This window comes from Syngnathoides biaculeatus, chromosome 9 (genome assembly GCF_019802595.1).
Source record: "Syngnathoides biaculeatus isolate LvHL_M chromosome 9, ASM1980259v1, whole genome shotgun sequence".
In the NCBI taxonomy this organism is placed as follows: Eukaryota; Metazoa; Chordata; class Actinopteri; order Syngnathiformes; family Syngnathidae; genus Syngnathoides; species Syngnathoides biaculeatus.
In genome coordinates, this window is record NC_084648.1 from 15,401,736 (window position 1) to 15,428,037 (window position 26,302).

The following is a 26,302-nucleotide window of genomic DNA, read 5'->3' on the forward strand; positions in this document are numbered from 1 at the left end:
ACCAGTTGCGAGTCGAACTGTTTTGATTTTGCTGCTCTACTTTATTGATCTGTTTGCTTTGCTTTCGGGGCAGGAGCATCTTCCCACGATCCCGCCGGAGGAACCCGGGAAGACAAGTGTCGCCGTCGAAAAAAACTCACGCATGCGCACTTGTAGTCACTTACGTTTACTGACCCACAAATTCCCTCAATATTAATCCAAATTTATCAAATGAAGTTCCCGTTTGAGATTATTTGCCCTGGAAGAGACTTCTGTTGCTTCCGAATCTCATGATATTCTCTGCAGAGATGACACTTGGATGTTTAGTGGGTCGGGGGGGGGGGGGGGGGGGGTTAAGTGCTTCTTCGGAGTTTTGGAAAGTGACTTGATTTTTTTCCCCTCCAGTGTGCTTCTTCGTACAACAGAAAAGTTTTTGGGTTTTTTTTTTTGGCGGGACACAAACGAAGCCACTGAATTTCGTGTGTCAGACTGTAATTACCGTTACTGCAGCAATGCCGGACACAAGATGAATAAACATGTTCTTCCTTTTTCGTGTGTGTGTGAACTGAACTACGCCGTGATTCTGACCTCAATTCTGACCTTCATGGTGAACGTTTAGTACAGTAAAGCCTCGTCCCCGTTTTCGAACGAAAATTTCAAGATTTTATTTTGCTTCTGTTTTCGAACGAAAATCGGTACTCGAACGCGCCCGACAAAACCCGGAAATAACATATTGCGCGCAGCCAGACCGGCTGACCCACGACACGCTTTGTTGTGAATTCCCACGCCCCCGACAAATCCCGGAAATAACATAATGCGCGCGGCGCAAGCAGTTGACCCACCCACGACGCGTTTTGTTATTGTCTATTCGAACAAACCCCGAAGAAAAAAAAAACGGAAATGACAACGCGCACTTTTGTTCTTGTGTATAACGCAGCCTCTGAACACAAACGTGTCCTGGTAGTGTCTGTTAATTTTCTTCTCATCTCATATTAACTCCCAATCATGGCTCCAAAGAAATGCTTTTCCCACTCTCATTATTGTTTGTTTAAAGTTATTCTGGACTTTTGTTCCTAAAAAAAAAAAAAAAAGTTTACAAGGCTGGGGGCCGAGTCGCTACAGATACGGCAATGCACTTCCAGCCTAGCGTACTCTACTACTAAACCATACATTTTAAGCAAAAAATACATATATTTCTTAAATCATTTTATTATATAAAGTATTTAAAGTATACATGTCTTTCTACTATGCAGTTAATTATCAGTAAAAGCTAAAGAAAAATGCTTTAAAATGCCTAATTTTTTAGGCTTGGAACGCATTATTTCTTTTTCCATTCATTGTAATGGGAAACATCGATTCAGTTTTCGAACAATTCACTTTTCAAACTGTTTTCTCGAATGGATTGTGGTTGAGAACTGAAGCATCACTGTATCTAATTTCAATTAGTCTATTTTTCACCCCCCCCCCCCCCAAAAAAAAGTCACTTGATAGTGGTTCTGGATCATTGGCCAACCCTGCTAATCAAGTCATTGAGGACAATTTGCATACTATCTATATTGCTAATATTTATGTGGAGTTTGTATGTTCTCCCCGTGCCTGCGTGGCTTTTCTCTGGGCGCTCCAGTTTCCTCCCACATCCCAAAAACATGCAACATTAATCGGACACTCTAAATTGCCCCAAGGTGTGATTGTGAGTGCGGCTGTTTGTCTCCATGTGCCCTGCGATTGGCTGGCGACCAGTTCAGGGTGTACCCCGCCTCCTGCCCGTTGACAGCTGGGATAGGCTCCACCACACCCACGACCCTTGTGAGGATAAGCGGCTAAGAAAATGGATGAATGGATAGTCACTAATTAGCCAGTTAGAAAAGACTTTCTTGATAACTTTATATCATCTTTTCTTCTTTTAGGTTAGTGTGACTGTGTAAGGAAGTCCACCAATGAAAAGACCAGCATGGGGTGAGGGGGGGGTGGGGGTGGGATTTTTAATAAAGTCGATGAATAAGGCAAATGAGGTGGAGATTGTGGTGGAGGGGAAAATCCCAGAAGGTGGAGACGAAGGAAGAAGAATGTACACTGCGAAAGAAGTGAAGAAGTGTTTATTGTTGGGGAAAAAAGAGCTGGGACCAGAGAAATGTGTGCGCGCACTTGCATAATGAATGTGTGTGTGTGTGTGCCGCCAACACGCTTGACAGAATCTCGTCTTTCCTGGCCGCGCACCTCCCACACACGCGGCAGTAGAACCTGCCTCGGGCTGGATTCTGAATCACCCTCGCTTTCACTGTTTTCAAGTTGAAAACCGTTTAAAACAATTCACCTCTGAGATTAAACACGCCAATTAGCGTCATTACGTGAAAGAGGAGACGCGACCGAGCATCTGGGTAAAGAGCAACGCCCAACGTGGAGAAATCGGATTGACGAAATATCCGCTACAATAACAGTACCTGTTCATACCAGGCTGAGGTGGGTGGTCTGCGCGGCGTTCTCACCGGTCTTGACTTTCCGAAGCTGGCGCGGTGCGCCCGAAATCAACCGGCAGTTTTCCTAAGAGGACAAAAACGAGCTTATTGAGCAATGGCCTGGTGATTATCTTTTATTATCATTTACAAAAGTAACACAGTTCATGCAAGTCACTACTGTTACTCAATGATTACAGTGGGCTTACAATTGGCTCTTTGGTTTTACGTTTCATTGGCCGTTTCTTAAGACCCTGTTCATGCAATCATCGGACCGTTTTACACGTCAATGCCTGAATTTTCAGTCAATTATTGGGAGATAACCACCCTTCGACATAAAAACTCCCCAATGATGACTTACTACTCCAAAACATCCAACTTTGGCTGTCCCTCTCATGAGCTCATTTCTAATCCTATCCGAGCGAGAACCTCGACATCTTCATTTCTGCTACCTCCAGTTCTACTTCCTGTTGTCTCTTCAGTGCCACCGTCTGTAATCCGTAAATCATGGCCGGCCTCACCACCATTTTATAAACTTTGCCCGAGACTCTTCTGTCACATAGAACACCAGACACCTTCCGCCACCTGTTCCACCCCGCTTGGACCCATTTCGTCGTCACTTCCTAACAACACTCACCATTCCTCTGTGTTGTTGACCCCGAGTATTTGAAGTCGTCCACCCTCGCCATCTCTTCTCCCTGGAGCCTCACTCTTCCCCTTCCACCCACATATATTCTGTTTTACTTCAGCTAATCTTCATTCCTCTCCTTTCCATTGGATGTCTCCATCTTTGGTCCAAGTGGATTCCAGTCTAACCTCATCTGTCAGCCTATCCATCACTACGGCAAACAGGAAGGGGCTCAGCGCGGATCCCTGATGCAGTCCCACCTCCATCTTAAATACTTCCGTCACTCCTACGGCGCATCTCGCCGCTGTTCTGATGCCCTCATACATGTCCTGTACTATTATAACATATTTCTCCGCCGCACCAGACTTGCGCATGCAGGACCGCACTTCCTCTCTTGGTGCTCTGTCACAAAAGGTTTATGAGATGTCAACAAAGAAAAAATAAAAGCGTGCCAATTGTTTGCAGCGACTTTTGCGCTCATTGATTCTGATTCAGATGACTTCATGTTTAATCTACTCAGGGTGAACGCAGTTTTGACAGTGATGAATTCTTTGGATGATTTCCAGATGAGGAGGCTGAGTGGTCTTACACCCTTGCGTGGTTTTGTGCGCGGGAGCAGCCCACTCGAGGCTCGCCGCTTTGGAGGATTTAAACAGATCCCGGTGATCAGCGTGGATCTTGCAGGATTACCTGTGCTGAGAACTTCCTCTGTGGCTTCATTTGACTCCCATCGGGCTTACCAAAATATGAGAAACAGGTCTCAGTACGATCCAGTCGCATAACCACTGCAGAAACCCGCCGAGTGACATCACGACCAATGACTGCGTGTATTGTTATTGTCATGTAGACTGCCCAACGACTCCACGAACAGCGACTGAAAAGCCAGCCACTTACTTGCAAGGTCGGCATTCGCTCATTTTCCGTCTTTGTTCTCGGAACACCCCCGTGGGAAGACGGGTGTTTGCGACCCACTTCCTCTTTCCGACACCGGGGTAATCGTTAAAGTGCCATCAGGCAAACACGGAGGACAGCCGCGAGAGAGCCGGCGGCGTCGCAAGCTCCCACCTGCGCGCGCTCTGTCGACCTGCGAGACCCTCGATGATCTGGGATGAGCAAACAAGCGCACTGCTTGGTAAACACGGGGCAGAGCGGCGGAGATTAGCTAAAACAAACACTTTCTTAACAGTCACACGGGCGTTTAAAAAAAAAAAAAAAAAAAATGTAAACGTGTGTACTCACTCATTAACTTTGATGAGGATGCTGTGGAAAATGTGGAGAGGGAGATGAGCGCATGTGCCGGGGAGGCAAACTAGCGCATTCCGATCCATCGGCGACGGCGACTTATCTGGAATTGTACTGAGCAACGAGGACGGCAACGCGCGAAAATTTCTCTTCCCTGGTTTTTGTAATATAGTATAAAAAACACACACACACACACACACAAGATCATGATAAACCAGAATCAAATGACGTGCAACTGTTACAACCACATCAGAAAAATAGAAGGATCATAAAAACAAACTGAGATAATATAGTTGCAAAAGTGTTCACACCCTCGAATAAATCTGCCTGAGTTCAGAATGAATCAAATTCAAAGTCAAGTTAAAGGGGAGTAAGCAGACGCGTCACGAAATTGGTGCTTTCCCCTAAAATGTTTGCACTTCCACTATAAACATCCATCAATCCATTTTCTATTGCCGCTTATCCTTACAAGGGTCGCGGGGAGTGCTGGAGACTATCCCAGCTGTCAACGGGCAGGAGGCGGAGTACACCCTGAAGCGGTTGCCGGCCAATCGTAAGGCACATAGAGACAAACAGCCAATAACACCTAGGAGCAATTTAGAGTGTCTAATTAACGTTGCATGTTTTGGGGGGGATTTGGGAGGAAACCGTAATCCCCGGAGAAAACCCACGAAGAAACGCGGAGAACATACAAACTCGCGAGTCCTCAGAACTGTGAGGCCAACGCTTTACCGGGTGATCCACCGTGCACAGTTTGTGAAATTTAATCATTGGCAATGATGACGAACATTAAAAATCACCATTAATGCATTGAGAGTAACTTATGGAGAACTTAAAGGACCCCCAGTCCTGTTTTTAGCCTTGGTCCTCAGTTTTTCATATTCATCTCCACTTGGTTACTTTTAATCCTGTCATCACCCGAGTTCTTGTCCAGATGTACTGCAGTCTAATCATTCCCAAAAGCAAACAAAACGGCTGTTTGCGCCTGGGCAAGAAGCCTGTTGGGCTGGGGGTGGGGGGGTGTCAAATCCTTCACTGTTGTAGGACAATTCACGAAGCACATGACTGCCCTTAAATGAAGCGAACATTGAAAGAACGAAGCAAAGCTTGACGACTTTAAAGTTTAAAGAGTGCAGCTCACGATCACCACATTTCAGGACGTGTTGACTGAAGGCAGAATTCGACGGAGTAAGAAAGAGCATATAAATGTCTTTTAGCGTCATTTGGGCCTGTCTTATGTTTTTTCTCATATAGGCCAGCGTACAGGTAGTAAAAGTACTCACTCCACTCGTCCACGTTTGGAGCAATCATGAGAAAATGGAAGAACCTAAACATGACGGTCAGTCTCGATCGGAGAGGAGCCCCAATTCAAGATATTCCCTCGTGGGGTCTCAATGATCCTCAGAAAGGTGAGGACTCAGCCCAGGACTACACAACAGGACTTGGTCAATGACCTGAAAAGAGCTGGGACCACCGTTTCCAAGGTGACTGTTGGTAATACACTAAGACGTCATGGTTTGAAATCACGCACGGCACGAAGGTTCCCCTGCTTAAACCGGCACATGTCAAGGCCCGTCTTCAGTTTGCAAATGACCATTTGGATGATACAGAGGAGTCATGGGAGAAAGTTTTGTGGTCAGATGAGACCAAAATGGAAGTTTTTGGTCATAATTCCACGAACTGTGTTGGGAGGAAGATGAATGATGAGTTCCATCCCAAGAACACCATCCCTGATGTGAACCACCGGGGTGGTAGCATCACACTTTGGGGGTGTTTTTCTGCACACGGGACAGAAGGACTGCACTGTATTAAGGAGAGGATGACGGCGGCCATCTATTGTGAGATTTTGGGGAACAAGCTCTTTCCCTCAGTCAGAGCGTTGAAGATGGGTCGTGGTACGATCTTTCAACATGACAATGACCCGAAGCACACAGCCGGGAAAACCAAGGAGTGGCTCCATAAGAACCATATCAAGGTTCTGGCGTGGCCCAGCCAGTCTCCAGACCTAATCCCAATAGAAAATATTTCGAGGGAGCTGAAACTCCGTGTTTCTCAGCGACAGCCCAGAAACCTGTCTGATCCAGAGAAGGTCTGTGTGGAGGAGTGGGCCAAAATCCCTCCTGCATTGTGAGCAAACCTGGTGAACGACTACAGGAAACATTTGACCTCTGTAATTGCAAACAAAGGCTACTGTATCAAATATTAACAATGTGTTTCTTAGGTGTTCAAATACCTATTTGCAGCTGTATCACACAAATAAATCATAAAAAAAAAAAAAAAATCATACATTGCGATTTCTCGATTATCTCTCTCACAGTGGACATGCACTGACGATGACAATTTCAGACCCCTCCATGACTTCTAAGTGGGAGAACTTGCATCCTCGCAGGGTGTTCAAATACTTATTTTCTTCACTGTATGTTTGACGATAATTGCTAAACACGTGCAAAGCCCGAGAACTATGTAGTGATGATGTATGGGGACGAAGCATCAAACTCGTTTTTGCAATTTGAGTTTTGCCCTTTTGGGGAACTGCGGATGCCAGTTATTGAACGTAGGGAGTAAAAGTAGAAAAATAAATACTAAGTAAAACCGACATCGCTTCAAACCACTGGAACCAAGTGACAAATGCACATGAACACAGCATTTAAGATGGCGCATGGACGCAATTGTTGTATAAACAGTGCGGCCTGTGTGTGTGTTCCACGATAAGCGAGTCTTCTAGCGCCGTGTTCTCTCTCAGCACGCCTGCAGCTGTTACAACAAAAGAGCAAAATAAATTCCCCGCTTTCTTTCTTTCTTTCTTTCTTTCTTTCGTGTCCCACATGCAGAACATTTCATTCTCTCCCTTTCAACGCCCTCAGCTATTTTACACGTATGACATCTGATGTTTGTTGTTTTCGATGACTGTTTGCATGCAACCATTGGCGACCAGTGTTCGGGATCGATTTTAAGGTTATTTTATTCATTCACTGTCGTGGGACGTAATGAAGTACAAATACAGTGAAGAAAATAAATATTTGAACACCCTGCGATACTGCAAGTTCTCCCACTTAGAAATCATGGAGGGGTGTGAAATTTTCATTGTAGATGCATGTCCACTGCGAGAGAGATAATCTATAAAGCAAGATCCAAAAATCACAATGTATGATTTTCTAACTATTTGTGTGACACTGCTGCAAATAAGTATTTGAACACCTAAGAAACACATTGTTAATATTTGATACAGTAGCCTTTGTTTGCAATTACAGAGGTCAAATGTTTCCTGTAGTCGTTCACCACGTTTGCTCACAATGCAGGAGGGATTTTGGCCCACTCCTCCACACAGATCTTCTCTGGATCAGACAGGTTTCTGGGCTGTCGCTGAGAAACACGGAGTTTCAGCTCCCTCGAAATATTTTCTATTGGGATTAGGTCTGGAGACTGGCTGGGCCACGCCAGAACCTTGATATGCTTCTGACAGAGCCACTCCTTGGTTTTCCCGGTTGTGTGCTTCGGGTCATTGTCATATTGAAAGATCGTACCACGATCCATCTTCAATGCTCTGACTGAGGGAAAGAGGTTGTTCCCCCAAAAATCTCACAGTACATGGCCGCGGTCACCAACTCTCCTTAAGACATTGCCGTCGTCCTGTCCCATATGCAGGAAAAACAGCCCTAAAGCGTGATGCTACTATGCCCATGCTTCACAGTAGGGAAGGTGTTCTTGGGATGGAACTCATTTGTCTTCCTCCAAACATGGTTCGTGGAATTATGACCAAAAAGTTCCATTTTGGTCTCATCTGACCACAAAACCTTTCTCCCATGACTCCTCTGTATCATCCAAATGGTCATTGGCAAACTTAAGACCGGCCTTGACATGTGCTGGTTTAAGCAGGGGGAACCTGGGGTCGGCAGACTAACAGGGTTTTGAGGGTCAGAATTGTAGCTGATAGACAGGTGTTCAAATACTTATTTGCAGCTTTATCACACAAATTAATCGTTCAAAAATCATACATTGGGATTTCTCGATTATCTCTCTCACAGTGGACATGCACCTGCAATAAAAATTTCAGACCCCTCCATGATTTCTAAGTGAGAGAACTTGCAATATAGCAGGGTGTTCAAATACTTATTTTCTTCACTGTTCTTTGTCACGATCCAGATTGTTGTTGTTTTTTTCCTTAACAGGATCTTTTAATTTTACTTCCTACATAACGCGATGGGATCACCGTTCTTGTTGAACTGTGTCTTGCGCCTTTCCATTCACAATTTGACCCTCAAGCTTGTCAAATCTTCTCCAAAGTACACATTGTATTTCTCAAGCCCGTTACAGCTACAATTGACTTACGGTCCCAGAGTTCATATGGACATATATTTTGGGCTACAGAGGGACCGGCGAGTAGACAGGCCCGTGTTTTCTCCCCGACCCCCACTAACTCCGCCGATGATGTACGAGAGTTGGAGACGTGCAAGTCGCAGGTTAAAAGTTTTTTTTTATTTTTCGCAGAACGAATTGCTCAAAACCGCTATAATGTATACCGGGGGGAACAAGAGGACTTTTATATCTCTCAGTGCATTGAATGCATGTTGTGCACTCAAGAATAACTCATACCAGAATCGATTTATAAAGTTGGTGTAAAATACAAAATAATACAGTATACATACTCTCCAGTGAATAACTACAATGTGACGTAAAAACCATAGGATACAGAACCAGGTACTCAGTTGGCAGCTCGCTAGCTAGTGGCTAATTTTAGCGAGCAAAATTAGTTGAGACGTGTACTTACACTACATCTATCCATCCATTTTCTTTGCGACTTATCCTCACGAGGGTCGCAGGAGCGCTGTAGCCTGTCCCAGCAGTCAACGGGCAGGAAGCGGGGTACACCCTGAACTGGTTGCCAAGGCATATGGTCACAGACAACACCCACACTCACAATCACACCTCGGGGCAATTTAGAGTATCCAATTAGTGTTGGATGTTCTTGGGATGTGGGAGAAAACCCACAAAGAAACGGGCAGAACATGCAAACTCCACACAGGCGGGTCCGGACCGAACCTGAGACTTCAGAACTGTGAGGCCAATGCTTTACCAGCTGATCCACTACATTCCTTTGTCGCATTTTTTTTCCTGTATTGTCTTTCTTTTTTTAAGAAAAAGAAAAAAAATGCTTTGGATGTTCTACTGTAATTTCTTTCATATGTGCGACTCATCCTGCCAGGTCTCCCTGTCCATGTCTGTGTGTCAAATTTCACCATGCCACAAACTCACCTGGAAACGAGGTTTTGCAAATAACATGCCACAAACAGCGGAGGCGGAGATCTGAAATACGTGCAATAAAATAAATCAGCAATGTTAGCAATCTAAGACCAATTCCAAATTTAATAAAGCAGGATAAAAGCGCCGTTTTCCCGTTATGTTTCCTGCCACTTCATTTTTCCTTTCCTTTCACTTGTTAGGTCACTTTTTCCAGTTTTCCGTCCGCAATTTCCCCACCATACCCGACTGTCATTAGATATAATTAGCCTTTAATTGAATTTCCTGGTGAAAGGACATCTAATCTTAAAATTACACAGAAAGAAAAAAAAAAAATGAAAAAAATCACAGCGGTAAAAGCTAGCAAGAACCACTCCTGCATCATGGGAGCAATCAGGCAGGGTTAGCTTGCGTTACTGAGCAAACGCAGAGCAGTACAACTTCTGGCTTTATTAAACGCAAATGAATCAAATATGCCGGACGGAGCCAAGCAGCGCATTCTTTCCGTGGCTCGTTGCTCGACTGTTTTGTTGACGGCTTTGTTTACGTCCCGCCATCTGATCCGTGTCACCGGGCAGACGTCGCAGCTTGTTTGAGGTCAGCGGTGCCGATTTGAACTCAAAAGTGTCAGGCTAAATTTGGACATTTTGGGGAAGAAATGGAAAAACTGACTCCATCGTTTTCAACGGGTGTTTTCGCTCAGGAATCGTTCTTCGCCCTGCCTTTGCCGTCTCGCTGTGATTTATAAGAACGGTTGTTCGCAATGGGGCCAAACAAAATCACCAGGCGAGACGAAGTGAAGGGGTTGGGGGGGGGGGGTGCACAGACTCAGGCTCAGGAGGGGAAATGTTCCTAAAATTAATGATGAGAATTTCCAGTGCAATTGGCTGCATGTGCATTTAAAGCAACACTGAATTACGACTGAATTCAAGTGTGGCTTTCAACGAGTAAGCGTGGAAGGAGGAAGGTCTTGCCCAGTTGAAATTTATGGTTTGCAAACCACTGTAACGACTGACAGTCAGCTGGAGATGGCCGCATTAAGATCAGCACAGATTTTGGGTCGACGATAAAGATTAGGCTTTGGAGATAAATGCTAAAATGGAGGTCAGACGAGTTTTTGAACCTTACATTTGAACAGCATATGTATTGTACATGTAAAAAAAAAACAACAAAAAAAAACATAATTCCCGGACTACAGAGCGCACCTGGTTATAAGCCAGTACATTTGTAAAGGAAATACCATTTGGTACATACATAGGCCGCAGCTGTGTAAAAGCCGCAAGTGGCCACATTGAAACCTGAGATATTTACAAAGATGGGACACAGAGAGTTTAACACTTGCTCCGCTGCGCTAACACTAACGCTAGCGCCAGGGAGCTGACGCTAACGCTAGCAACGCCACACTAACGCTAACGCTAGCGCCGCGCTAACATTCTGGTAAGAATCACCGAGACACGACAGTAACCCGCTAGAGCAGTGCTAACAGGGCCGGACCGTCACTTCCTCGGCACATATATTCCAACACTCTTACCTTTTCCGCTCGCGTGCTACCTTGCGGCCGTTAGAAAAAAATGCACAAATTAGCTGCATCGCCGCACAAACCGCAGAGATGAACGCGTGTGAAAGAAGTCGTGGCTTATAGGCCGGAAATTACACGATGTGTCGCAGTAGGCGGTAAAAAAGTGTGCGTCTTGACAGTTACTCGGGTCATGCGGTCTCTTTCGCAGTCCTGTTTTATTTATACCTTGAGGTGTCACAAAAGTAAAAAAAATGTTAGCATCAAAGTCACTTTTCTGCTTGACAAAAAGTTTTGTTTTCTCCGCTTTTTGGCATTATCCATGTTCTACTGCCGATTATTAAAAAAAATGAAAACAGCTTGGAATAAACTTTTGTTCTGGGGAAGGAAGAAAGTCTGTTTTGTTAGGTTTGGTGCTTGTATAATATTTTGTGAATCTTGGAAGATCAGTCAAAATGATGTAAAACGGTTAACAGTAAAAGTTAATTGTCTTTTAAAAATCCATTAATGAGCTCAAATAATCCAGCAATAAAATAGCTTGGCAATCAGTTGACAGCTAGCTAGCGTAACTTTTTAAAACGACAATAAAGCCCATTTCCGTTTCTTCAGTGATCATTTACTCTTGGCCTTCACTTTTCCCCCCATCTGTGGTGACATCATAAAAAAAAAAAAATACCCAAAGGCAACGTTTCTGGGAGGTTCTGCGAGTAGAAAGTACAAGAGGAAGAAATCCTTGGCGATTCTTTGCATAATAACAGCGTACAAAAGAGAGTCTTTTGAGGAGAAGCCATGCTAGGAAAGCCATAATGACAGAGAGCAGATCAATGCGTGATATTTTTACTGCTGTAGTAAACAGCTCCGTGTACGTATGGACGAGTGTTTGTGTTCAGGAGGCCAAAGGGTGACATTGGGTCCTGTCTGTTTCCCATTTTTCCTCAATCAGAACGACGTCCCTTCCATTTTGGGCCTGCCTGTCCTGACCCCCTCCATCCTCGGCTAATTGGCCGTCCAGATCATTGCCACATGCATCTGCTGCCTGTGTGGAGTAATTCCATCTCAAGGGGTCAGGGAGACGTTTCGCTCCTAAAAACCGGACCCCAGATTGAGTATCAGATTACGAGATTGCTCGATGCTTTCCATATGTTTTTTTCTTCTTCTTTTTTTCTTAAATATCGGTTCTGGGCCTCCCACCCGCCCTTAGACACACCGTGACTTATAATAAACACGCACTCGGGGATGAGCTCATGCTTGGTTATGTTTTTGCCAAGCTGACGAAGTAGCCCGTTTGCCCTCGCCCCGTCCATTCTCCGTCTTCCGGGCGAATACGTCGAGTCGGATTTATAGAGCTGCTCCCAGGGTAGTTCGAATCTAACAAAACAAAACCCCTATTCATCATTTTAGTCAGTTTGTACTAACACTGTACATCACGGGTGTCGAACCCAAGGCCCGGGGGCCAGATGCGGCCGGCCGCATGATTTTATGTGGCCCGCAAAGGCAAATCATCTGTCAACTCCCATGAGTTTTCTTTAAAATCTGTACCAAAATTTCAAATTGTCATATAAATGATGACATTGAGACATGTTTGTGTTAGTGAACATCAATAATAATTGAAAACTGATTCCAAAACTAGTTGATATATTGTGTAAATATGATGAGTCAATTAAAGATTTTTATGGTTTCACAGTCATAATGGCCCTCTGACAGAAACCATTACGGCAATGTGAACCGAAATGAGTTTGACACCCCTGTTGTACATGAATTTGAGCAGTTTTCCATGGCGCTAGTTCTTTAGCAAGCAAGCATACTGATCTTAAATTTGACTTTTTCTTTCTTTTTAAAGGAAATGTATGATGCTTAAACATGGCGAGGTGTAGTTTAAGTCTCTGCAATGTAAAAAAAAAAAAAAAGTTTTCTATATTTAACACCAATGAGTTTACCGTTGTTTTAACAATGCTGCCAAATTTCAATCACAGAAAAACAAAATCACCAAGAACATAAAAAATAAGGCTTCAAAATCATTTGGTGGGCAGGGCTGTCGACAGTTATACACATCGTACTTGTGATTTCCCTCGGAGGGCCGTTATGGGTTGTGAAACCATAAAAATATTTAACCGCATCATATTTACACATGAAATTTATGAACTAGTTTTGGAATCAGAAATCAAGGGGAATGGGTTTTTCAAACTACAAAAATGCTTGAAATATCTCAACGTTATCATTTATGGTATGACAATTTGACATTTTGGTACAGATTTGAAGGAAAAAAAAAAAATCACAGAAGTTGATACACATGAGTTGCCTACGCGGGCCACATGAAATCATGCGGCGGGCCGGATCTGGCCCCCGGGCCTTGAGTTTGACACCAGTGAACTAAGGTGTTGAAAAGTTTAATTGGGACAAACACGGTAATTCCAACAAAATAGATGACCAGACGGCACACTTCCCGAAACTTATTTTCCCAGGGGAGACTCCATTTTTTTTTTTTTTTTTTTTTTTTTACATTTTGGGACTTCTATTCTGTTCCCCACTTTCCACACGTTGTTGTTGACTTGCTGCTTTTTGACGCATTATTATGACCCACCTGTGCAAATTCCAATTAGCCCCTCGTAGGCGTTTTCGGGGACCTTTGTGTCACCCCGTCAAAGCGGACGCCGGGCTTCTTCCCACGTTTCCCAGTTGCTCACGGCAACCGGCTGTCAAACGCGCGTGATTGACACACGGCCACTTCCGTGCGTTTGTAGCGCACGAGGACCAAACTGGGAGTTGACAAGCGTCATGTCGCTGAAGAGGTGAAAACCTTTCAGGACCTGTTGACGCGCAGCTTTTAATTGGCTTTCACTGACTTTGCTCTCTAATCGCAATTCAAGTCATTGTCGTCGGTGTGTTCCCACTCTGTGTTCAAAACGACAAATTTGAATCTGTTTTGAATAGAAACTTGGCTGCTTTTTTTGTGTTTTTTTTAGCTTTTGACTGCTCACTTTGGTTTTGGTGGCGCCTGAACTCCCTGAAAGGAAATAAAAGTTCAAAAAGGTTTGCGTTTTAATTGGCCGGCCGACAATGACGCAGTTAGCGTCACGCTCGTCGTTTGACATTTTCCCTGTAATTACGCGGCCGGTGGATGCTTCTACGCCACCGCCGCGACCACAGCAATAGACAAATTGTAAAATAAATACCGCTCTGACAGTGTCGATGAAGACTGACTGTGTATTATTATCTTTCTAAGTTTTTTAATTTTCCTTTTTCCTATTATAATGCAGTCCAGTTAGGAATCGACGTAATTGTTCACCACTAGTTTCTTCATTGCCACTTTGGTTTGTTCTTCCGGCAAGGCTGAAAGACCACACTGATGAGCTTTTTGTTTGTATTTCTAACTACTTTGGTGAGTACTTCAAACTTCTTAATGGTTGGAAACGGATACGACTTAAAAAGATTAACACCGCATAACTTTGTATGATGAAACACATAATGCTAACAACAATGCACAACGCAATGGACGGGCTAACAAAATTAGCCTTCAAGCAACAGATCGAAAACGGTGCAGCAACACATGTAGACTGTTATATAATTCTGTATTGTATTCTTTATTCTCTGCATATAAAAACCCTCTGATTACTGCATTTTATTGAGCAGTTGTATATACAGTGAATACTCGGCTCTGGAACGTCTCCATTCTTGAACAAAGTAGTTTTCGAATGAAAATTTCGAGACTTTCTTTGCTTGTTTTCGAATGGAAATTGGTACTCGAACGCCTCGGACAAAATCCAGAAATAACAACGCGCGCGGCCCGATCAGTTGACCCACGACGCGCTTTGTTATTGTAAATTCGAACGCACCGCGAAAATACCCGGAAACAACATAACCCACGCAACCCGACGATCTGACCCACAAAGCGCATTGTTATTGTGTACAACGCAGACGTGTCCCAGTAGCTACATTTGTAATGGGAAATATTGATTCGTTTTTCGAACAAATCGCTTCTCGAACCACCTTCTGGAACGGATTGTGGTTGAGAACCGTGGTCGTACTGTATATGGATGTATAATACCGCCCCTAGTGGCCAAACTGCACACACCAGACAGATCCGTATATTGAATGCTTGAAATTCATCCATTATCTGAGCCACTTATCCTCACAGGGGCCGCAGATGTGCTAGAGCCCATTCCAGATATCTTCGAGCAGGAGGCGGGGTAATCCCTGAACTGGTTACCAGCCACTCGCAGGTGCATTAAATTCTGATTCCCTAATTGTTTAAGTATTTCCATTCTATTTAATGGTTATTACAATGTCTACTTAGAAAGAACAATACTGTACTGTCTAAAATTCTTTTGTTTTCTTTTTAAAGAGTGACTTACTCCCAAAAAATCTTGCTGATTAATGGGGGCTGGAACGGATTAACAGCTTTACCCTTTTGGCCATGTGCCGTGGGTGTCTTGGCTCAATAAAGATTGGGAAACTGGTCTTAGGTCACCTGTATCCAATTGAGGACCATTTCGAAAAATTCACTAGTGGTTGATCAAGCCCTTGAAACTTGGTGAAAAGGCAGCTTCAAATCTATTGGGGCCACGGATCCTAAAAACTTTCGTGGAAACTGTTTCAGGGTGTGCTCCCGAGTGAGTTTTTGGGGTGACATTGTGACTACACTTGCAGAAGAATATTTTTTCTTCCCCTTCAATGAGAAACATTTTGGTCTGCAGACTTGGCACTTGTCGCAGCCGCAGGCTGAGGAAGAAACAACACGGCGCATCAGCCGTCGCTACATAATTACACAAGAGTAATTTATGACAAGATGACTGGGGATGAAGAAAATTTACAACAGTGCCAAGGCCCACATGTGGAGAAGGAGGAAGACGCAGGCGTGAAGTTTGCACAATTCCCACGGGTGCTTTCAATTCTTTCTGAAAATTAATTTACTGTATTGCGAAGTTTGAAAAGTCCATTTTGAAAAAGTGCTACAAACATACCGTAATTCTTGGCCTACAGAGTGCACCTGGTTACAAACCTCACCGAGTACATTTGTAAAGGAAATTCCATTTGGTACATACATACGCCGCAGCTGTGTAAAAGTGGCAAGTGCCCACACTGAAACACGAGATATTTACAAAGAAAGACGGTACGCAGAAAGAGTTTAACAATAGCGTTAACGCTAGCGCTAATGCTGCGCTAAAGCTAGCACCGCGCTAACAGGGCCATTTAAAATAAAACTTACTGGTAAATATCACTGAGACACACCAGTAACACAGCAGCAACACGCTAGCTCAGCGCTAATACTAGCGCAGCATTAACAGGGCTGTTAAATGTCACTTCCTCGGCACATATATTCCACTGGTCTCATTCTTACCTTTTCCGCTCGAGCGCCCCCTTACGGGCATTAGAAAAAAAAAATGCACAAATTAGCCGCATCACCGCATAAACCGCAGGTTTGAAAGCGTGTGAAAAAAGTCGCGGCTTGCAGGCCGGAAATTAAGGTACTTGTTCTGTGGAGAAAGAAAGAACAGAACTTTGTGCGTCTGACAGTGCAAAACAAGTTGGAAGAATGAAAGAATCTTGTTGTAAAACTAACAAAAATTCATTTCTAAAACTATATTTTCCATTTTAAAACTCGATATGCACGCCAAGAGACGGCCACAAGCCAGCCCAAAGGAGATCCTTCGATTACCGTTTCCAAAGTTGACACAAAGGTGCGTTAGAGAGCTATCGGGAGTGTTGTGACAAAAGAAAATCGATACAGGTACATCTCAATAAATTTTAATATACTGCATTTATTCCATTTTATTGTGATGACATACCTAAATCAATGGTGCAACAGAAGCTGCAGTTAACTACTGATGTGATTTATTAGCTGGAAAACGCAACGGGGAGACAGCCTGAAGCCTCACACAGTTCCACGACCCTAACCCTATTAGAGAACAATAAATCACGTTGCATCACATCTGCGGGCTTCTGTTGCACCGTTTATTTTGGTATATAATCTATACTTTCATTATATGAGTTATACAAATGAACGCTGCTTTTTTTTATGGTTCTGACTGATGTTGAGTAGTGATTATTCTTTGGATTTATGCCTTTGTAAAGCCTGCAGCTACATTTCCTATAAGGACACAATAACATTTTTGTTCCACAAACATAAGTAGCAAAAGGAGTCCGTCACTTATTTGGAACGTTTGCACGCATCAGAGCGGCCACGCCGAGCGTACGCGGCGGACGCCTCGGCCGGCTTTCGGGAGCTCGTTTACGGTTGTCGTGCGCAAAACCGCACGCTGAGAACAGAAAGTTTTCTGCGGTGCGAAAAGCGTAGAAAAGCAACGGGTGGCGTTTTGACTCAAGTCCGCCTTTGGAGTCTCCCCGCGGTGCTTCGAAACCGCACGGCAAAGCGATGACGCCACCGGCTGTGCTCGGGTATCAACTCGAAAGGAGCGAAAGCTCGCAATGACCCCCGTGGAATTGATTTAAATATATATTTTATAGTCTTTACCACAGGCTTCTAAACGGCGTACCATATTTTACAGTAATTACCACAGTCCTTTGCCACTTTTTGCTGGGGGCGTTACCACGTTGCCACCCGCAGCTTTTACAATTGCCTCCGTGTAAACGTGCGTCCTCGCGGGTTCATCCTCTTCTTTTACCACGCTGACCTTCATCTGCTGGGAAAAGAAGAAAACAGCAAGTGAGCATCCAAACATTTAAGTTGCTGATGTTGTTTAGTACAGTTCACTTGTATTTAACTATTCAGCACAACACATTTGCATTTAAGCTTTGGAATCTCTCGTTAAATTCATTTAGGTATCATTTCCATGTAATTAAGACGCTTAAATTTTACTATTTTTAAGTGCAGTGTGTAATGTTTGGTGATGAATACTTTGGAATTCTCCATACGCCACTGTAAATTAATGTTAGTCATGACGGAGGTACTTGGTTTAACATGTTTGAGAACCTCTTCTCTAAATTGTGTATAAAAAAAAAAAAAAAAAAAAAAAAAAACCTGGCGTAAAAAAATACTGATGGAAGAAGTTTTTTTAAAGGGGTCAAATATACCAATTTGTATTTTTTTTCTTAAGGAAAAAGTTCAAATTTGGAATGTTGTATCCAGATAAATATAGAAAATATATTATATAAAATAAATAAAATATCCTTCCATCCATTTTCTTTGCCGCTTATCCTCATGAGCGTCACAGGGAGAGCTGGAGCCAATCCCAGCTGTCAAGTACACCCTAAAGTGGTTGCCAGCCAATCACAGGACACATAGAGACAGAAAACCCACACTCACAATCACACCTAGGGGCAATTTAGAGTGTCTAATTATAGTTGCATGTTTTTGGGATGTGGGAGGAAACCGGATTGCCCGGAGGAAACTCACGCAGGCACGGGGAGAACATGCAAACTCCACACAGTCGAGTCTAGGATCGAACCCGGGACCTCAGAACTGTGAGGCCAACACTTTAGCAGCTGATCCAGCGTGCCGTGTTTAGGTATAATTTCCATTTAATTAATGCATTTAAATTTTATTACTTTTAAGTACAGTGCTTAATGTTTGGTGATGAATACTTTGGTGTGCTACGTATGCCACTGTAAATTAATGTTCGATATGACGGTGGTACTTTGCGAGAAATTTATTTTTTTTGGGTGGTACTTGGTTTAACATGTTTGAGAACCTCTGCTCTAAATTGTTCAATTGTCCATGTGTGAATGTAAAAAAAAAAGCTGTCATAAAAAATAATAATACTGATGGAAGAAGTGACATATTTTAAGCAAAAAAAATTATTTTTTTTAAAGGGGTCAAATATAGCAATTTGTATTTTATAGATTTTTTTTTTTAGGAAAAAGTTCAAATTTGGAATGTTGTATCCGGATAAATATAGAAAATATCTTAAAATATCCATCCATTTTCTTTACCGCTTATCCTCACGAGGGACGCGGGGAGTGCTGGAGCCTATCCCGGCTGTCAACGGGCAGGAGGCGGGGTACACCCTGAACTGGTTGCCAGCCAATCGCAGGGCACATCGAGACAGACAAACAGCCGCACTCACAATCACACCTAGGGGCAATTTAGAGTATCTAATTATTGTTTCATATTTTCAGGATGTGGGAGGAAACCGGATAGCCCGAAGGAAACCCACGCAGGCACAGGGAGAATAACAATAATAAATATATTGCAAAAAGTGCTATACATTTCGAGGTAACTTTAAAAAGTTCTACTTTTGAAGAGCAACAGGCTGTGTATTTAAGATTTTTGACAAAGGTTGTAAAAAAAAAATGGTGATTATAATTTATGATAATACGTGAAGTTATCATGGCTGCCAACTGGCTCCTTGTGCTCGTGTGGTTTTTCCTCTGGCTTCACGGAAGACTAAACTTCCCCAGAGGTGTCAATGTAATGAAATATTGTTTACATACATATACTTCTGCCACAAGTTGTAACAATAATAGAAAAACAAGTCTACTAATGCTCCCCCTCAATGAGTTATTCACTGACACAGTCACCCTATTAAAGAGAAAAGCGCTATGATTTATTAATTTAAATGGATGGATGGAGGGCTCTCCATGGGTGTAAAAAAATGCTCACCTCGTGTGGTTAATCTCATCGAAACATTTTCTTGAGTTTCGAAAAGAAGCCGCCCTCCTCCTGGTCCTCATTCTTTTGTTTGTCGTCTCCCTCTGAGCTGCTCGACTTCTCAGCAGAAGGTGACTCGCTGGCTCCCCCTCCTGAGCGCAAAGCAAAGTGAGTCAACCGCTCCAGATGGCCAATTATTACACATTACATTATTCTGCGCATCAGTACGTCCAAACAGGAATTGAAAATCAAAATGTCTTCCTTCCAGTCAAACAAACAAAAGAAATCATTTCATTTTAATTTCTGCTGATCCAAATTCAAATTCCAAAATTAGTCATTTTTTTCCAATTTTGATGATAAATTCATCACTGTGCTCAGTTATTGTGAAAATAAACACATTTTGAAACAAAGAGTTCTGTTTTTACAAATTTTAGACACAATGACTAATCAAATAGTTGAAAAAAGAAATTACTTGTTTTCGTAAGTCAGCTGGAGGAAATTACCGTAATTTCCGGCCTATAAACCGAGTTTTTTCCACACGCTTTCAACCCTGCGGTTAATGCGGTTAATTTGTGCATTTTTAAACGGCCGCAAGGGGGCACACAAGCGGAAAAGGTAAGAGAGACCGGTGGAATATATGTGCTGAGGAAGTGACTTTTACCAGTATGTTTTTTTTTTTTTTTTTACCCGGCCCTGTTAGCGCTGTTCTAGCATTAGCGTTGTGCTAGCGTATCTCTGCTGTGTTATTGCCGTGTCTCAGTGATTTTCACCAGTATGTTTTTTTTTTTTTAAACACCCCTTTTTGTGCTACCGTTTTGTTGCTATGTTAAGGTAAACTAATGTATTAAAACTTTGAAAACTCTCTTTCTGTGAACGCTTTTGTAAATTTAAATTCGCAAAGACCCAAATGTCGGATATGCATCCCCGAAAAGAATATCTAAAGTGAGCATCATGTCATGTGAGGTGCGTTAAGGGATTTTTCCTCTTAGATGTGCTCAAAAATGCTCACGGCTGACAATGGAAAAAGTGCACAAAATGACATCTCACTTTCAGTGTCGGTGGAACGCTTAGCTGGAGATGAACTGACACCGTTAACGGTCCCAGGGACGTCCGCCTCCTCCTCGGCGTAATTCAGCAGCAGGGAACGCTGCCGCCGCGTCAACTTCCTGCGCAGACAAACAACAAAAAATTAATGATGTGGTCAAAGAGAGGAACATATTATGGAAAATGTATGTACTTTTTAATATCTTTTAGGCAAAGAGTTGGAGCTTTGGTGTGTCTACCCACCCACCAAGTGCAAAATTACACAACTAAGTCGAGACATCATTTTCTTAGGTTTAGGTCATACTTTAAAGGTCAAGTGTCATGCCTATTAACATTTTAAAATAGATATTGTACTGAAAAATACATATAACATTATTCACTTCAATGTCTCTATAAAAAAAATAAATATGAGCGGAGAGCGCGTCATCCATGCGCAAAGTTGCGGAAATCTCATTCGACAGCCAAGTGGTTGTTAAATTGGCCGCATCTTCTGTCCGTGACATCACCCCGGACATTCGCCATTGAAAACACGCTGCGCCCCCGACCATGGGAGACGAACATCCCCCTTCTGACACGGAAGCTCTTTTCGAAGAAGAGAACATCTCACAACCGAGTGAAGTGACCGGGGCAATATTACGCTATCGTTTCAAGCCACATTTAGATGATAAGCGGATCACGGCCGAACCACCTCCCTGCCTCCGATCCACCTTCGTGGCGGCGATGAACAACGGCCGCCTCCCCGTCTGAACCACTTCCACGGCGGTGATAAACAACGCCGCCCCCTCCCGCGAGCAACGACGAAAGCATGGCCAAACCACCTCCCAGTCCGATCCACCTACGCATCGGTGACGAGCCACCCCATCCGCCGATCACGGCGTCGGCCGCGGTGGCACATCGACACATTTAGCTGACTTATGGATTACGTGCACCCACACCAACTATTTTTTTTTTTTAGTAGCTCTCTGCACACTTACCTGTCATTTGGAACCCACAAAGCTCTCGTCCTTTGCACCCATGCAATCCATTTTTCACGACGAACCGGGTCTCTTGGAAACTTATGAAGGGTAAATCCGTCCTCCCGAGTGTTCGAGCAATATCCAGCAATACAACGAGCCCGCATTTTGGCTAACACGAAAGAACAACGAGCTACTTTCCCGCAGGTAAAACTAATAGAACCATACGAGCCCGTCTTGAGTGCGCTACTGCCCTGTGCCTCACTTCCTGCTCCTTCTCGAAAACAAATCCCTCGAGAGGATTTTCATGGCGGGAGTTACAAAAAGCCGTATACGACAAAATCGTGTTTTGTCGTGAAAAAAACTCATGGGTCCATACCGGCTACCGTTTTTTCATTAATAACATACTAAAAATCATGCATTTCATGACAGTGGACCTTCAAAGCAGGTCGGCAGTGGGCATGTCTCTTACTTGGGCACTTTGATCTTGATGTGCACGTAGTGATCGCCGTAGCTGTAGCTGTTGAGCCTGCGAATGCCTTTCCCCTGCAGCCGAATTACCTGATCTGCTTGGCACCCTGCGGGAATCTACAAGATGGTGGCGAGCGGATTTGCTCGGATTAAATACTGCAGCCACAATATTAGGAGCAGCCGCACAACCAAGGAGAGATTTTTTTTTTTTTTTCTATTTCTAACCGTCTCACCAAGATGTTGATAGCGTCGTGGAGGCCTTGCGCAGTGGCCGTGCCGCCCAGGATGGCTTGGGCCACGGAGATCAGCACATCAGAGTGGATGTCGATTCCGTTGCGCCTGAACACGGGGCTCCTCTCAACCTGCGCGGGTCCATTTCGTAGCGGGTAAACAACACGGGATCACGCAATCACTGGAACGCGACTGTCGAGTGATGAGACTCACCCGAAACGTAATGAGAACTTCCTTCTTGCCGACTGACATGCGCACAGTCTGACCGTGGTCAACCCCTGGAGACAAACGGCATTTTTACAAACGGGCCACGGTACACCAGCGCAATGTAATGGACCGTATGCTCCCGTCACTCACATTTTAAAAATGTACAGGTTCGCTCAGTCATGCCTGCAGATATAAAGTTACGGGTGTGGTCCGCCAGTCATGCCCGCATATATATAGTTGCGGGTGTGTGTTCTGTTTGTAATTCTGAGTGTACCCCTTTAAGAGCGGAGGGGGGCGGTGTCAGGTAAACTAGGAAGTAGAAGTAGGCTGAGCAGCAGCTTGTTGTTAGAGATCGTGCGCTTCTCTGTTTTAAAAATAAAAAAAAATTAAAAAAAAGACATCAGGCTGTGGTTTACTGCGCTGGATCGGTTTTCATGTGTGCTGAGAGGGTGCGACAAGTGCACAATTGCGCAGTGGCGCAGCTTAGAGGGAACATTGGTCAAGACTACACAAAATAAGCGACATCTTTCAATATCTATGTATTTCTACTCGCAACAAATTTTACACGCGTGACTTTTCCTGCTCGACTGTGCAGATTTGAGAAGCCGATGGCGCTTGGGCGCGTACGCGCCCGTCAAATCACAGTGACTGATATTCTCCAATGAGTCACTAGTTGGATTATTTACAAAAGACTTGTTTTTCTGTTGTTGTTTTTTTGCACAGTGACCTTGAGTGGCTTGAAAGGCGCTGATAAATAAAATAAATTATATTCCCTGATGGGCACCTACCAGCCGGAACCGGCACCATGACCGTCTGCCTCTTCTTGGTCTGACCCGAACCGCGGCACAGCGTGCAGGGCGTGATCACGATGGAGCCGTTGCCGCCGCAGCGCCGACACGTGCTGCGCATCATGAAGGGGCCCGTGTGCACCGACTCCTACGGAAAAAGAAGACGCCGACATGAATGACTTTCAAAGGAATACATTTTGGGGGGGAGGGGGGGTTGCCTCACCATGCCCGTGCCGTTGCAGTAGTGGCAGTGCGACACTTTGGTGCCCGGCTCGTTGCCCTTGCCGTCGCACCTCGGGCAGGCGTCCTCGAGGTTGACGGACAGCTGCTTGTCGGCGCCCTTCGCCGCTTCGGCAAATGTCAGGTCCATCACAAACTATTGGCATTGGAGGAGAAACGTGTCATGTAGACAGTGACATTTTCACGACAATAGTTTTTTTTTCTCTTTTTTTGTGACACCACACGCGCGTTTGTATTTTTTTTCTTACTTTTACCAGCATTTTTTAAATTACATATACTCTTCCAATGAAGAAATGTTTTTTTTTTCAGAGAAAAGAAAATAAATATTAAAGTAAATCAATATTTCCAGTCAATTTTTAAACTCTCTACAGGGCTCGTAAAAATCGCTTAATTGGCTACTCTGGCTGAAAGCATGTGTACGCATACCCACTAGGTGGTGCTCAAGCACCTGCACTTTTGCTATGACTTTTTGTCCCCGTGACTCATCAATATTAAAATTAATAAATGAAAAGAATGAGCCTCTCATTTTACCAAAAGTGTTTTGAAAGTTGACCAGCACTTATTTTGATTCCTTGTGAGAAATGTACATATGCTCAAATTTGAAAGAGGGTGTGTTGACTTTTTATATCCACTGTAGCCTCTGTAGAATTGAAACTTAAATATAACTTAAATAATAAAAATAGTCGTTCGCTAGTTAGTTATGGGGCGGCACAGTGGATCAGTTGATAAAGCCCTGGCTGTGTGGAGTTTGCATGTTCTCCCCGTGCCTGCGTGGGTTTTCTACGGGAACTCCGGTTTCCTCCCACATCCCAAAAACATGCAACATTAATTGGACACTCTAAATTGCCCCAAGGTGTGATTGTGAGTGTGGCTGCTGTTTGTTTATATGTGCCCTGTGATTGGCTGGCAACTAGTTCAGGGTGTACCCCGCCTCCTGCCAGATGACAGCTGGGATAAGCTCCAGCACTCCTGCGACCCTCGTGAGGATAAGCGGCTAAGAAAATGGATGGATGGATAGTTAGGTATGAAGGGCCTTTTTAACTCCCGCCCCTCACCTCCGGCCTTTCCTCAAACATGCTGTTGACGTCTCGGAAGCCGCCGGCAAAATCCCCGAAGATCTTCCTGAAGAGCTCCTCAGGGTCTACGTTGGCGCTGCCCGATCTGTAGTGCTGCTGCTGCCCCGCGCGGTTTGGGTCGAAGCCCGCCGCGCCGTACATGTCGTACTGCTTCCTCTTCAGCTCGTCACTCAACACCTACGGTGACGCGTCGAGGGGGCGTGGAAACAACAAAATTGAATAAATAAAGTGCATAATGTCGCGAAATAAAAAAAAAAAAAAAGGTGCCTTGATTTAAAGGTTTCATCCATGCTGGTGTCTGAAAACATCATCCTCATCTTGAAATGAATTAGTTCTATTAATACCTTAATGTAGTACTTTTTAAAAAACGAATTTTTAATTCATCTTTTGTGTTGAACTTCAATATAATCAATGAGATGTAATAATTACATGACGTGTAATTACTGTACATCATTTAAAAATAAAAGGGGTGAGCGGCCAGTATGTTAATGGTTGGTACCTCGTAGGCTTCGGCCAGCTTGGCAAACTTCCCTTTGGCCTCCGGGTCGTCTGGGTTGGTGTCTGGGTGGTACTTCTTTGCCAACTGTTAACACAAAGAACTGAGATTAGATTGCGCAATGCAGACTTCAATGAGGTTTTTACTGATTATGATATTTTGGGGGGGATTTAATAACAGCGCACATACACCTCACCTGGTAATAGGCCTTTTTGATGTCCTTTTGCGAGGCGGTGCGGGCGATGCCCAGCACCTCGTACAAGTCTTGGTTGTCGGCACATCTGGCGCTGGTACGAAAACGCCGTCCAAGGATAACGTGAGGACATGGCAAGGCTGCAGATGGGACGACACAACCAGAGTCATCGCTTTTACCTCCCTCCAGTCATTTTATATCAATGTACTACTATGGTTCACTTGATATTTGGTACACTGGTCATGGCCGCATGATCACTATTCACAAATTCCTGCATTCCTGCATGAGACACTTACATTGGATTCCATCTAAAATGGAAATCCTGGCCAGTTTACATTTTAATGAGACTAAATAAGACATCCTATTTGCTCGTACTGTGTTTATAAGATATGTAGCAATGTGACATCAGCCATAAACAGGCGAGATTTTCAGTTGACTGTTACATTTGTGTGATTTTCTTTGGTCGCACTAAGGTTAACTGTCACATTTCTCAAATAGCAACGGCCCTTTTGAACATTTTTAATTCTTGTTTTGACGTGTTCCGCTCCCATATTTTAGCCCGCTCACCTGTCAGCCGGCTCAATGTCACCGCATTTTTGTGGCTCCGCGGGCACGGGTGAGCCGCCGAACCTCGCCGGTGTGCCGTCGAGAACCTCGCCGAAACATAAACACGTGTGGCGGATGAAAATTGGAGACGACACCGGCTTAGTTTGGAAATAAGCGACGTGAGGAAAGAGCGTGTAGCAAGCCGGCTAACGGAGGACGCCATTTTAGTGTCGTCACTTCCTGTCTCCGTAATAAACACATTTTCCTATCTCGCCCCTTGTCCTCAAACATTCATAAATAAGTTACAAGATTTTATCTTTCATCGTATTGATTGCGCTTCTTTTGATTTTTATCCCCACTTTCTCGATTTTTTTTTACATTATCTTTTTTTAAATTTATTTGGCAATACCATTCGCCATTATCCGTAAATTGATTTTCTTTCATATTTTACAT

The 26,302-nt window shown here is 43.8% G+C and overlaps 1 protein-coding gene across 2 annotated transcripts; it reads right to left on the reverse strand.

Moving 5' to 3' along the window:
• Window positions 1-16,748: 16,748 nt before the first annotated feature.
• LOC133506622 (dnaJ homolog subfamily A member 3, mitochondrial-like) lies at window positions 16,749-26,090 on the reverse strand. 2 transcript variants are annotated; one of them, XM_061830931.1, is made up of 12 exons: window positions 25,871-26,090; window positions 25,307-25,443; window positions 25,114-25,197; window positions 24,594-24,791; window positions 23,522-23,674; window positions 23,299-23,446; window positions 22,517-22,581; window positions 22,306-22,434; window positions 22,074-22,189; window positions 20,652-20,770; window positions 19,617-19,756; window positions 16,749-17,694 (listed from the first exon to the last, which is right to left on the reverse strand). In XM_061830931.1, the coding sequence occupies exons 1-11, from the start codon at window positions 26,070-26,072 to the stop codon at window positions 19,632-19,634; spliced, it is 1,476 nt and encodes a 491-aa protein (XP_061686915.1). In that variant the 5' UTR covers window positions 26,073-26,090; the 3' UTR covers window positions 16,749-17,694; window positions 19,617-19,631. The 2 variants fall into 2 exon arrangements, with proteins under 2 accessions (XP_061686915.1, XP_061686914.1); XM_061830930.1 differs by having other exon boundaries at window positions 16,752-17,697.
• Window positions 26,091-26,302: the final 212 nt, after the last annotated feature.